Below are 14,954 nucleotides of genomic sequence, written 5' to 3'. Positions count from 1 at the left end.
GAACAATTTGGCTAGCGCCTGTTTTTGTCCGCATCAAAACTAAAACAGCGGGATGCGGCGGTGCTCTGTGATGCTATTCACATTCACACTGTGTGTAAAATGAGAGTGGTGTTGTTTTAACACAATAGACCCTGAGAGGAAAAAAACGGCATGTGAAATAGTGAGACCCATTGTACAGGAGTATTATTCACCTCATTGTTATCGCTCCGCCACTGTATAAAAAGAGTAAAGCGACATTGTGGTATTAGGGCAAGATGAAAAGCTGAACTATCTCGGGCAGCAGGCTGCTGTTGTGTAACCTGAGTGGGTTAACTGGTGCACTGAGATACTTTTTATCTGACAATAAGTCGCTACAAAACGGAACATCGACTTAGGAGAGGGAACTCGTTTTAGCCTACAGGGCAACCTGTGTCCTGTTTACTGAGACTGATCATTTTGTCAACAGCAATTCAATGACAGACAGTGTAAAGCACACATCCTAGCAAATAAAATCAACTCTTTCTAAGTAACAGAAGCCTCTTATCCAGCGGATGCCTCACTGTTCCATGATGTAATTCTCCAAATGGGGCAGGCAGGCGGGCAGGCGGGCAGGCCGGGTCTGAGTGATTGATTTCAGCCCAACACCGGGAGAACCTGGCTGCTTTCAGAGACAATTACAGTCCTGTCCATGTGCCCGTAATAGCCCAGCACTTTAGCGTCATTAAAGCGACGCGAGGCACTGCATTATCCTTTAACCCCATCGCTGGCCATCCCCCCATTGACAACCCGGGGAGTTCAACCACACACTCCGTCACCTGGAGCCCCACACCAGGCTGCAGAGGAGGAACACTCCGCAGTACATTCAGCTCGCTACTCTCTCTATATGAAGAAAGTAAGGGGGGGACTTTGCTCCCTTCATGCTCAATGTAAATGATGCTTAAGCACCAAAGTGCACAGGTGAGTTGTTGAGACAATTGCTATTGGAATGGAAATATGAAGCTGCAGCATAGTTATGATGATGTATGTGTGTGTGTGTGTGTGTGTGTGTGTGTGTGTGTGTGTGTGTGTGTGTGTGTGTGTGTGTGTGTGTATGATGATGGTTGTTTCTAGGCAAGCATAAAGAAAATGGGATGTGTGTTTATTGACAGCAAATAGGCTAGTTCTGTACCAGTAGGAGAAATAAATGAACTACAAGAGCAGAAAGCATTACAAAATATGTTTCATCTTAATGATTCCTTCATCATTCTGTTAATCACTTTTAATCAGCACATTTGTAATAGTTTCATGGTTTGTTGCTGTCTTCCTCAAAATGTTTCAGGAGATATTTGATTTGGGCTTTTCTGAGCAGGCTTGATAGTGTACTTTGCAGATAAGGCAATTACTTCTATGAAAAAAATACTATCAAGTTAACTTCATCATATAAGTGTATTAAGTATAAGTATATAATGTATGTGTATATCTATGTGATACAGACAAACAATTCCCTGTTTGCAATTTGGGTAGCTGTGTGTGTGTGTGTGTGTGTGTGTGTGTGTGTGTGTGTGTGCACGCGCGTGCTTGTGGAATGCATGCATGGTGTATATACAGTATGTGGACTTGAGCATATGTGCACACACGTGCATGAAATACCACAGAACTAAGTTTAATTACACAGTACAATTTACCCGAAAGCTGCATGTTTTTACCTGAGACTACTATGTGACTATTAAAATGGTTATCACTATTCTCCACTGATGTGAGTCTTTCCATCATATTTGCATTTCCAGCTCATTTCTGGGTAGGGGATCAATATGGAATCAATCATAGTGACAGGTAAGATGGCAAATTTGACCAGGCCGAACCATCCTGTGAGGCTGAGCAATACATCAAAGCATATGAGCAACAGGACACTAAAATGGCTTTTAATCAAATATTGATCTCCACTTAAATCACTCCATATAAACTCAGATAAAGCTTAAAAAATTCAGTTCAATAATCTAAGGTAATGCATTAATTTTCACTTGTGTATTTGCTCACCCCCAACTGTATAATAATTTCATTAGATTATTGAAATCAAGTTTACATACATGAGGCTGTTTGATTGAGGTATGTTGCTATACCTCAATCAAACATGTCATGTCTGATAATTATTTCTGGCATTTATGTAAAATTGTCTCCTAACAGTAACTCTATTACTGTGTAGCTTGTAGAGTATAACCTAAAGAAATTGTCCTGGCTATCACTATCAAGGAAACAATTGCTACAAAAAAGCATAATGTGTGATCTAATGCTACTTAAATGTGCTAATTCTGATAATCTACGATTTCTTGTTTACTTTTTGAAAAGCAAAGTTCTCGTAATTGAAATGATGTTGCCCCGTGGCAAGGGCATATAACAAGGCATAACCTAGTTTTATTTCAAAGTCGTTTAAAAATAAAGTAGAGCTAATAGTTGCCTTAAATTAGAGTGGAATTATCGAAAAGCATGGTTCACGGAGAGGATGACAGTTTTCGCTCTGGGCCTCTTGTTTCTGAAATTGTCTTTGTAATGGCAGGTCCACCTGCAGTTTATTCAACAACACTGTGAAGCTCAGTAGAGGTGTAGCCTAGGTTATTGATTCATTTGTTCTGGGCAGGCAGGCTATCCATCATGGGACAGCTTTGCACTACACGTGTTAAAAACTTTCTCTAAACTTTTTCTCTGACGACGCGCGCTGGCCTCTTCCCATCCAACAGGCAACCACGAGCACATGAGCACATGCTTGGATGTTTGCGTGCACTTGACACGCGCGCACACACACATACACACACGTACACACACTGTAACGACAAGTTATGAAATTATGCTTCTATAGTGTAATCATATCCCTTGAACCACTTCTATGAAAAAGGAAAAATGTCTCCCCCTTTCTTGCTCCTGCGCCTTTACGCACGGCCGGGCGTAAAGACATTTAAACCAAAAGAGAGAGAGAGAGGGGATCTCCACTAACCTCGCATTGGTGCAATCGTTGTAGAGAGTCTCGAAGTCTTTTCTGGAGATGAGTTTACAGCGGTTCACCCCGGGCTGGATGGCGCCGAGCCCTCTGAGGATGCGGACCTGCTCCACATTGCACACCACCGGCGTGATCTCCAGCCGCTTCAGCTTGGTGTAGACCGTGTGCAGTCCGCCGACCAGGTGCTTCAGGAACAGGTCGAAAGCCTGAGGAAGGCAGATGAGCTCGCAGCCGTCCACGGTGAAAGACGCCACTTTGGCACCGCGCAACTCGACCATCTTGCACTCGTTGTTCTGCGGAGTGTTCTCAACAGGCGACGGGGTCGAGTACACGGGTTTGCTGGGGGGTAAAGCCCCCGTCGGGGTCGGGATGCCCGGGCTGCTGGTGCCGAGAAGCTCCGATCGGAACAGGTTCTGTCCGGGTCCGGGTGGGGGGGCCAGGGATGGAGATGGAGATGAAGTTGCCGACGGCGGGGACGTCGTCGCGGAGGGAGTCGAGATCGGAGGCGGTGGGACCAGAGGAGTTGGTGGGATCAGAGCAGCCGGTACGGCCATGGTCACCTACAGGAGGGGGAAGAGAGTAGCCGAAGTTCAAAGTATAAAACCCAGCCTGCCGAGAAACCCCTAAATGAAAGAATCCACGGGAGTTTAGCTCCTCAGATAAGTTGGGAAGTAAAAAGAGATGCTAAAAAAGGCGTGTTGAGTGAGGGTTTTGGGGGGGCTGTGAGCGGCGGGACAATGATCAAAGATAGGAGGAGGAATGACAGGAGGAAAATGAGCTGAAAAGTGCAGCTCCGCTCTGTGGATGAGTTGTTGTTGTCACACGGTACAGAGAGGGAGGAGCTAGGGGACAGTGGGAGCCTTTGAAGAACAGATAACTGGGCTATAGGCTACTACTGAAATGTTACAGGTCTGTTACAATGTTGTATTGTTCCATATAAGAAAAATGAGGTTATATTGAATCATAGTTAAGTAAAAGTATATTTGCTATCCTGTTGTCAAAATAAACACGGAGTCATCAGCTGTATCTAAAATTCTATTTATTGATGTGATGGCCTATTATCTAATTTACGGTACTAAACACACTTTTAATAGGACTAGTAAGTTGTAGCCTGCACCTGCTGTCCGACTGCATGCAAGTACAGCAAGTGCAGAGCTGTGATCGTAAGTTGAAAGTTTATCAGACAAAGCATCAAAATGTTTGGATTAACTTTTTCACTTTGTGTTTTATTCGCTTTTCATTTTTTTTCTCTTTTCTTTTTTATTTATTTAAAGGGGTTTCACACATTTTAACTGCATTGTCATCCAAGCATCAATCCTGTTAAGAGTCTACAATTTAATTTTTTTTTTTTTTTTTACAGACTTGAGTTGTGTAAAGTCATAATTTCTGACTGGGCATGCCTGCATGAGTCACTGCTCCTGGAACACCCTATCTGTGAGAAAGGAAACAGGTCTCATATAATTGTTCTTCTCTGATTATTGCATTTAAACAGCCTAAGTGTGTCATTTTTGTATGATGTAACAGGATTACAGAACTTGAAATAATGATTAATCATAATTATAGATGATAATTAAAACACTAGTCAGATTAAAGAATGCAAATTCCAACAAATAAACTTAATGTTTTATAGACAGTGGAAAAGTAATCTAAGTGTGACTGAAAGTAATTCTGTTCAGTGGACATTAGGCTAGTAATTACACTTTGACTCTGCAATCAGTAATCTTCCTAATCCTGTCTTTATAATGTCAGCAATACAGCTCTTGCTCAGCTCTTGTCCATTTCCAGCTCACCTCCTGTGATAACTATTATTTCATAATATAAGTATTAAATATACCGGTGAAGGTATCAACAACGGAGTGTCCTAACACTACAGGGTTAAAAAAAAAAGTGCTGTGAAATCCAAAATGCACTGTAGCTGAAGAGGCACCAACTGAGGGAAATCAAAACTCTAATATTGCTGGAGTTTACATATCAGGTAGGTTGTAAGTACTCTGTTGTAAGTGTTCTGAAAAAAAAAAATAGTCCATTTAGACTGTTGGCCTAAAACATTTTGAATTTTATGTAGTGTTTGAGAACATCGACTGTTTAAAACACCAAATTAAATGCCATGAAATAAACACTAGAACTAGGAAAAAAAAAACAGATTAAATGTTTCCTTTCAAACATCTTTTTAAACTGCATGGTGTTAACTTCAGCCACAGTACATATACTGCACACCCTCCAGACAGTGCACTAGCCTGCTGAAGAGCTACACTCCTACAACAATTTTATGATGTTGAGTGCCAAGCTACGACCCAGCTAGAAATTGAACTCACAAACTATCTCCGTCTCAGACAGCACTTTCAGATCTAGTGCAGCAAAGATGGATATGGAAGAGAGGAGAGAAATGTAACACCGTATCATGAGGTGGATTCAAGCCCATGCAAGTGCAGCTCATGAATGGAGTGTACATGTCCACTCAAACACTGAGGCACCTCATGAAGTAGCTTTCTAGCCTAATCATTGGTGCAAGAAAATTAATTATTCTAACAGCAGAATTCAACTGATTAAATTTTATGGAGGACCTCTAAACAAATCCCTCGCATTTAAATGTAGTCTTCAAGGTGTGTCAAAAAAAAAATGGACTTTTCTAACTTTGATTTGCAACAAGCTTGTTTGGTGTTGGAACTTCAATGGTGTTTGAAGTCTCTTTTAGCGTATCAACACACCTGCATTGGCTATACCTTCAATTCCCCTGCAAACAGCAGCTCGGTAGCACTGATTTCCTTAGATTCCAAAATAACTACTACTTTTGAGACACGCTCTTGTAACCCTGTATCTTACAGCACCCGAGCCTTTCACTGTTTTCCAGAGCTCTGATCACTATCGCCTGTTTGTCATGAGATATACTTGTATTAGTTGGATGTTGGACAGTTCATCAACAGTTATCATGTATTCTCATTAGGTTCAATGAGTGCAGTGCACATCAAGGAGAGTGTTGCTTATCACACAGTCTGCCTTTGCCTTAATATTCTGTGTATTCCTGTTGTGTGTCAGATCAGCTTTAAGATAAGCAGTGTGCCATTTCAAAATTATCATTCAGGGAAAGAGGTAGCTTGTAGTGTAAAATCAATAGCTGCTTAAAATTCATTGCCAGGCAATCCATTTGCCCTTTATGTTGCTAACCTTTCACTTAAATATGCACCATATTAAGATTTCATTATATACAATGAATGTCACAATAGTTTGCCCACTATTTCTCATGTTTGCATGGGTTAACTGCAAATCATTGAGCTTGTAATGTCTGAAAAATGAGTCTCATTAACATTATGCAGAAAAAAAGGACAATATATGAGCTTGGGTTGCCTAATAGGTATGAGAAAGCACCACAGGATATGTATGATGTTTTAGATACAAAGGCCTTTCAACAAACTGGGTGGGCTCTATGTGTCTGACCCCAGTTATCAAAACACAGCATAACACGAGAATAAGGGGTTTATACTGGTACAGTACTCTGCAATGTTTTCTGCCATTTGATGAGTTGGTGCATGTTTTTCCCCAAAGTGCCTCACATTATGGTGAGTGCACATTTTTCTTATGGGCAGCCCCAATAAAATTTGAGCCCCCTAATAATTTCAATAGAATTCAGTTGTCTTCATAGGATGTCACAGATTATAATGCTATACTCTACCTTCGATAACATGTTGATATCATTCAGTACAAATTTGAAAACAACATGTCTAAGAAAAGTCATACGCAGAAACTCAAATTGTAAGGAAGCACATTACCAGGAAAACCTGTCATAAATTAGCAATAAAAACTTGTCATATATTCTGTGGCAGGTACAGTGAAACTAAGTGCCAGCAGGTTTAAGAGATTAATATCATGACAGAAGTTTCCAATGTGATTGACTACTTGGTCAACTCAGTAACTTAAACCGTTAACTCAGAGTTTTCCTGAAAGTGCATAGAGGTACAGTATATGTGGATGAGATTGCAGCAAACAAATGACTACTGTCAAAATGTAATCACCCAATATGATGTATGGCATCAGGAAAGTATTTGAAAATGTATGGATATGGGACAAGACTTCTGTATGATCAATGACACAGTATATTGTTTGATGTAATAATTTATTCACCCCATAAAGCTTTGATAAAACAATGTTGAAAAGCAATTTAAATTGAATTCATTTAAATGTCAATTCTCATGGTTAGGATTTTTCTATAATTGGCTATTTAATTAAAATAATTTTCATAGTCATTAATACAGCCAGCAACTTGTAGCGCACTGACGTGTTTTAATTACATGGTATTAACAAAATTGATATGCTTTAGAAAGCATGGTGAATAAGAAATAATTAGACCAATCATACATCATCCCCTTATGGACATTAAGTGTATCACAATATAATTGATGAACTTAAAAAACGAGAGAGATAAATAACTTTAATTGTACAGAGTTGGTGTACAGAGCTTGGAACAAAGAATCATACTCACGATGTATTATATTTCAGAGGCAATTCATTATCAGCAACATCACTTAGCTCTCTGTGCCCAGCACTCTCCCCTAACCTATGATTACATGACATTTGAAAGCAGTGATATTGTGTAGTCTTTTAAAATGTCCTTTTACCCAGCCTCCATAAATCATCAAACCACTCTTCCACATGGGATAATGAGGGGAAGAGCAGGAGCTTCAAACATAAGAATCATTTAGATGCTCGGAATAAAGCACTTATTGATCATGAATATTTGTTTCTCCAAGGTTACACTGCCTTGACCCCATCTATCCTGAGACACCGTCCAACACAAACATGCCAGTCGGGGTGAAGGGGAGATGTTAGAGAGCACACTGATGGTTGAGGGTGTGTGATAATATTCTCCAGTGGCCACAGCAAATTCTTTTCAGTCATTGTGAGTCGGTTAGGAAAGACAGTAGGCTTCTCTCGCAATGTTAGCTTATTGATTGTTTCGCGAAGGTTTCTGTAATCTTTTTGATTGGGAATGCCACTAACTTTTCAGTCACAATCGTAAATCTAAGTAAGTGTAATAAAGTGTAAAAGTCTGAAATAAATTCATTTCCACTCTACATACTGTTGTTGTTTACACATCAATACAATTCTGACCACAGTTTCATAATATACATGTAATTAAAGAGAAGCACACAGCAGGGAAAAACAGGAAGTCATGGCAGGATTCCTAGTTCAACAAGCATTCTGGGAAGTGAAGTCCACCTCTACCTCTATGTTCTGAACTTCTGTATATTTCATAACAACGCAAGTTATACCTCCATTCGCTTCCATGTACAAGAACCATGTTATCGTGTAATTGCATAGGTAATCACATATGTGTAGGTGGAACAGGAATGAGAGTATGTCTACAAGACAGCGATGAGATTATTTTGTCTACCTGTTCTGTTTTAATCTCCGTCATACTGGGTTGCATACTGTAGTACAGTTTACCCAGACAGACATGTACTGTAAATGTGGATAATACACATTCACAACCTCCCACCTCTTAGGACAACTGTTACAGGCAGAGATTGGGCGACAATCCAGCCTTTTTCAGCTGAGCCAACAGAATGCTCCTCCACACACAGTATGTAAAATACCAGCCCCCTGGTAATGTAACTCCTCAAAAGAGGAGCGAATGGAGCTCATTTCATTTTCAAAGAGCCAGCCTCACCGATAGACCCACAATTAGAGTAGTCACGGCCCACATCCTACAGTACTTCATTTGATGCCACGCAGCTTCCAATATAACTGCGGTGCGAGAAACAGAGAGATTTGTGGATATCTAAATTGCTAAAGCAGAAACCTGTATAAACAGCGGTAATTACCGGGCCATTGACAGTCTCTCAGTGTTGTGCTCATTCTGCCACAGCCGCAGTGATTAAAATGAATCCCCATCGACTTCTCCATTAAAGCGCTGGCAGGAGCGATCCTGTGACCTTTCCCCATTGATTGAACATAACAATCACAATTCAATTGTAATGCAAAGAGAACATTTGTTATAATGTACACGAGATGCATGAGCCATTTCCTGGGCGCGGGGAAGGGTAATCAATGGAGTGACTCTTGGCGTGATGCAAGGAGAATGAGGCTGTGTTTGCAGGTCCTAATTCATACAGCCTGCAGTGTATGATGGAGGGAAATGATATGCATGTAAACGGTCTGATTTCTCTCTGCTCATCGTTCAATAGGATAACAACAAAGCCTGATTTCTATATCCATATACACTAACAGCCCAACACTGCTATGATTGGCAGTGATATGCATTTACACACCGTCTGATTTCTCTGTTCTCCTCCTCATACAATCCTGATTCAATCTGAGATGAAAGTTGGATTTATGTATCATGTCATGTCGTGATATCTCTTCCAAACTATCCTTCAGAGAACGGCAACTGCCATCTTGACTAGAGTGAGTTAACGTGACATATGACTTCAGAGACAACAGGCTGTTGCCATGACGCTTGTATAATCACTCAGCGAAAGACTGAGGAACCTGACAAACCTACATACTGGTGGAAGAATCTGAAATGAAGTCATGCCGTATGTTCTAGTGATAGTCAAGCAAGGACAAGCCGGTAAAAGTATAATTACTTATGATTAGCTAAACTCAAGCGAGTGAAACCACAACTTGGACAGTCCATGCGCCACAGCAAAAAAAGCATGATAGGCATAACATCCCATCGCTGTTCAGTCACTCTTTAAAAGCTGCACTTGATCATGTCTTTCAGAAACTGTCTTACAAAGAGTGTATGCGAATTATGTCCTTAAGGGATTTCTTTTTAGAATCAGGAGATTATAGTTTACACGGACATTAAACAGATTAAACCAGCCAGCTCTCTAAAGGCAGTTTATCTAATGGAGAAAATGTGGTATGCTAATTGAGAAATTCCGATGGTAAAATTATGCTTAAACCACTTCCTCCCTCTCTCTCTCTCTCTCTCTCTCACACACACACTGTATTTCTCTCTCTCTCTCTCTCTCTCTCTCTCTCTCTCTCTCTCTGCCTCTGCTGGAGGATTTTACTTCGGTTTGATGAAATCAACTGGCTAATCACAGCCATAAGCTGTGAGACGTTGGCTGAGTGAAACAGTGTTTGCCATGCTAAAAGGTAATTGTCTCAGAAAACTTCATCGATGACAGATTCAATTCCATTTAGTAAATGTTTAATAAATGCTGTACAAACATGGAAGCCTATCTCGCTGTGCTCAGAAAACAAAGGGAAACTTTAATTGCTTTAATCATCCCAGGCTTTGACGTTGTTATTGGCCTTAAAAATAGCAGTTAACAGAAACTGTCCTGCTGAGGAAATTGAACCACATTTGGAAAGCGATCCGTAATTAAGATAGGGGCATCCCGAGCAGCGAGGTCCAGGCAAACTGTTGTGACTAGGAAAAACATTCCAAGTCATACAAAGCTATTCAATTAACAGAAGGACCCAAGGAAAACAACCTCCCTATTATGTATCACTTACTTTAATCAGATTGAAAGCGATTGTATCCCTTTTTGAAGATCCCTTAACACAAACATGTTAATTAACAGATAGGAGGGTGGAAAGATGTATTTTTCATTAGTGGGTGAAATAATGTTCCCCTTTAACATCAAGGAAAATCAACTGCTTACTGCAGTTAAACCAGTCAGCGGTGTAAATTCCCTGCCAGCATTTTTATTTAAAACCTCATTAATGTGTTTCAACCCAGCATAGCTGTACCTTTAATCTGCACTAAAAGGAAATAATGCGTTTCCTGCTTTATTTACCAGCCTTACTTAACAAGTGTTCCTGTACAATTAGAATTGTTAATAGATCTGGAAACAAAAGGACTTTGAAGGTGGGAAAGTGCTGACATTATTTCACAAGGGAAAAGCACTCTTGAGAAAAAAGATCTGCTGTAAATGTAGTTTCCTGGAACAGGGGCGCACTGCAATGTTGGTTGCTCTCATTAGAAATGCCATGCACAGGACGTAAATCAAGGCCCGTAAAACATTTCACTGCCACACAACACTAAATTACACACTTGCTGGTTCGCCACACTGATTGTGTTTAAACATTGTAATTTTACTTTATTCCCATTAAATGTATGCAGAGTTTTACAATCCATAAACATAGTATCTGTAATAAAAGTTAATAAATGTCAGAATTTGCATTTGAAAAAAAACATCCTGCTGCATTTTTGCAAATATCAATCTATGAACCTTTCAACATTTCGTCAAACAAAATGCTAATTGTACCTTTAGGAATTTAGGAGACAAGTGACAAGAAATGAGATGCGATGTCCTTTGGAATCAGGAAATCAGCTCTGCTCGAATACATAAAGTGTGGGGGCAAAGCAGCGGGGAAATGGGGGGGCTGTTGTTTTTGGTGGTGTGTGTGTGTGTGTGTGTGTGTGTGTGTGTGTGCGGGGGGGGGGGGGGGGATTTCAAAGTACAGGATTCTGTCATTTGTTTGCGTTGCTGAGCAGAGATACAGATAAGTAATTCTAGAGTACATACAGTTTATATCCATAACAAAATTGGTAATTTGCTATACACTGCTTTAGTCAAGGACACTTATATATAATGTACAATATATAATGTACTCATCATCATTTTCGCCATTTGACCCTAGAATAGCATCTTTATTGGTTAGTCCATTCTGTTGACTGCTGATAGCTAGATTTTTAGGAACCAGGTCTCACACAGAATTCTTGATTGATATATTGACATTACTATAAGATACAACAAACCCCTTTGCATTAGTTTACCTGTGAGATTAAAGTGTGAGAGTTTATTTATTGGTAGGGCTACACATGTGAGATTAAAAAAAGTGTTTCTACATTGCGGTTCTATATTACAATTAACATTACTTATCACTAAATGATTGCATGTCACTATTATTGCATATCAGTGCACACATTCTTATGCTTTGAACGTTGGTACACCAGCATCAAATTCCTTTATTGCTGAGCAAACCAAGCCAAACTAAGTTAAAAGTTCATAATTGTTTTCGCCAGTCCAACAGCATCAACAGGCTATAATAATGGAGAGAATCAGCGATGTGAAACCATGATTAGTGTGCAACATTTCTAAATTGCACATCGTACAATGACACTGATATGATTTTGATATGATACTATAAAGTCATACTTCATGGGTGTTAGTATCCATCATGTAATCCATCAAGAAGTCTTGGCAGGCTGCACCATGCACCACAGTATCCCTTGGTTTACAGTAGGTCACTATGCTCTGCTGACTTAATAAACTACACATCCAACAACAATGATTATTCATGTCATTCTTCAAAGGTCCTTGAGAGGATTTTGATGCAGTAGTTATTCACCCTCCCATATTAATTCAAGCTTGGCTATGATTGTACCATCTGGGCCCTTGTACTTCATGATTAATGCCAAAGAGTTGATTCATATATGCTGTTAGAGTTCAATAAACAAGGATTTCAGAGTTAAATGGCACATACAAATGCTTGGGATGAACTCATTTAGGGTATCTAATTTGTGTACTTGGTAATAAAGCCCACTCATATTTGCCCACTACAATCATCTCCCAGATACACAAATATGGGGATTTTGTGATTAACATAATGTGCATCTTCCAGAGGGAAAATGATCTTACAATTCTAAGATGTCTTCGGACATATGTACATAAGATTCTTTATTTGCTCCAAATTAGCTTTCCACTGGTAGAGCATGATTAACATTTGCCAAAGAAAATAATTACTATTCATCATAGTACAGATTAAGCACCAACTAACTTTTCCCCTTGAAAATAATGTTGTTGTTTGTATTAGACATTACGGCTTTGCAAACAAAAATTAACTTTGTAATCCTTCTCTTGCTTATATTCTCTTAGTCTCTTATCCCTTCAATGTCACAGTATTTGCTATTGACAACACACAGGACATCAGCTTGAGGGGCTGCTGACAGTCTCCTGCTCTGACACAGAGGTACCACACAACAGTGACCTCTACAGGAACACAGATAACATCAACCTCCATACTTCATAATACCAGAACAATGCCTCTACACCAGGGGCTTTTCATGTCATGACACGTACCCCAAAATAGACACATTAGTCCATTTGATTAGATTCTGTCCCAAAGAAGGGACATATTGGAAGATTTTTGTTGTTGATATAATATTAAATTGTGTAACTGTCTACACTAAATGTGGAAATAATAGTGGTGACAGTGAAACCTGTGATTCCAGTCGTCATTCTTATACTGTACATGCTTTAATTGGTATAATTTCCCTAAAATAAAATTATTGTGAAATTGAACTATTCCTCATTTTGCTGGGGACCCCCTGGATCCGCCTCAAGGACTGCTCCGCGGACCCCACTTTGAGAACCACTGCTACACCACCTAGGAGAGCTCACAAATGTTCAACAAATCAGCTACACAATGAGCGCAATAGGCCAAGAAAAACTACTGTGCAAATACACTTGTCTAGAAAAAGTCTACAATGTGATCTTAACATAAGCATTTAACTTTGAAATATTGTTAATCTCACGGTTTTGCTGGGTAAACTGTAAGAATATGAAAATCTGGCCAGGTGTGAGACACAAACAGGTGAGATCGCTGGGGATCAACAAGCAGTGCCAGTTCTCTCTCTCTCTCTCTCTCTCTCTCTCTCTCTCTCTCTCTCTCTCCTTTTGGTAGAGGAAGACAAAGAACAGTGTAGAGCAGTGTCTTTCATGGAGTTGAAGAGGAATATGGGAGGGTGCCAAGCCACGCAGGACACAGCCAAGTGCAGGATCAGGGAGGAGGAATGAATGATGCTCAGATAAGGGACAAAGTAAAGAGGGCAGACCAAACAGGAAAACTAAGAAGGGAGAATGTGTGGGGCGTTGCCTGCCTGAGCATGGAAAATGTGCTGATACGGATATGTTGCATTCTTTGTGTTGTGTTGTTGGGTTGTATTGGGTTGCATTGCGTTATTTATAAAATAAAAGTATTATATGTATTATCACATAGCCTAGATTTTCGCTGCAACTTTGTTTCACTGATGAAATAATCACGAAAACATCACAGAGCGTTAGCAAAAATTGGTGGGAAAACAACATTTGGTTCAGTTTGAGCATGCATAATCAACACATAAGTAGAACTAGAGGGCATGGAGAGCGCAAATCTCCGCCAACACTGAACAATTCTCCAACTTACTTTTACACCCAAAGACATCATTCCTATCACTTAAATGATTTCTTGACCCTGAAAGGACACCCTTTGGATTTGGAATTAAGTCTCTATCTAGTTTCATAGTTATGGTTAAAAATCAATACTTGTCTAATGGCAGAAATCCTAGATCTACATCACCACCAAAATCTAATCAATTGTTCTGTGGCCTAAGGTCGATCTGTCCACCAAATGTCATGGAAATCTGTTCATAACTTTTTGAGATACTCTGCTGACAGACAGACAGACGAACTAACTACTGTAACTGGGGCGAAAACATAAGCTTCTTGGCACAGGTAATAAATCCAAAACATGCAACTCTTGTATCGCAATGCAATGTGTCTGCAACAGATTGGTGCAGCAGTAATGGATATTTTTGTTTAAAATAAATTAACTTCCACTGGAGAGGAACGCATTTGACACAGTAAGTATGACTGAGGGGGCAAAGGGGCAATATGCAAAGCTTGAGCTAAAATACTCATGGCACAAGTGTAGACCTTAAAATGCAAAATTAGTTATTCAGAATAGGGCCCAAATAGAAAGGAACCTGGAGTAATCTGCCTTTTTTTCACACAGGGGACGAGGAGAACACAGGCTATGTTGTACCCCCTTTTCCTTTTTCCTGAGTTCTCCTTTATGTATTCAAATTCAGTTCAGCAGCATAAAATCCTCCCAAGAGGCGGTATTGTCCTCCCGCTTGTCCCCTGGGCTTCCCATCCCTCAGTAACATCTCTTCGCTCCACACAATTTAGCCGAACACCGAGCAGATACTTTCTCCACACTACCCTCTTTTTAAATAGTTCAATGCAATTTGAAGAACATTAATTAAAATGCTTTTTAAAGGCACCGC

General features: G+C 40.0%; 1 protein-coding gene across 1 annotated transcript in view; it reads right to left on the bottom strand.

Moving 5' to 3' along the window:
* Positions 1-3,679, bottom strand: part of dachd (dachshund d) — a 92,276-nt gene extending 88,597 nt beyond the window's left edge. The window contains exon 1 of the mRNA XM_071525971.1: positions 2,948-3,679. Within this exon, the coding sequence (XP_071382072.1) occupies positions 2,948-3,504 (557 nt within the window). The 5' untranslated portion in view covers positions 3,505-3,679. The remainder of the gene's footprint in view (positions 1-2,947) is intronic.
* Between the last annotated feature and the right edge of the window lie 11,275 nt (positions 3,680-14,954).

The sequence above is a fragment of the Centroberyx affinis genome, unplaced genomic scaffold, assembly GCF_046629955.1.
Source record: "Centroberyx affinis isolate AG114_WGS23_722 - 3 ecotype Tasmania unplaced genomic scaffold, CSIRO-AGI_Caff_v1 ptg001373l_1, whole genome shotgun sequence".
Lineage (NCBI taxonomy): Eukaryota > Metazoa > Chordata > Actinopteri > Beryciformes > Berycidae > Centroberyx > Centroberyx affinis.
This window is presented reverse-complemented; position numbering and strand designations above follow the sequence as displayed.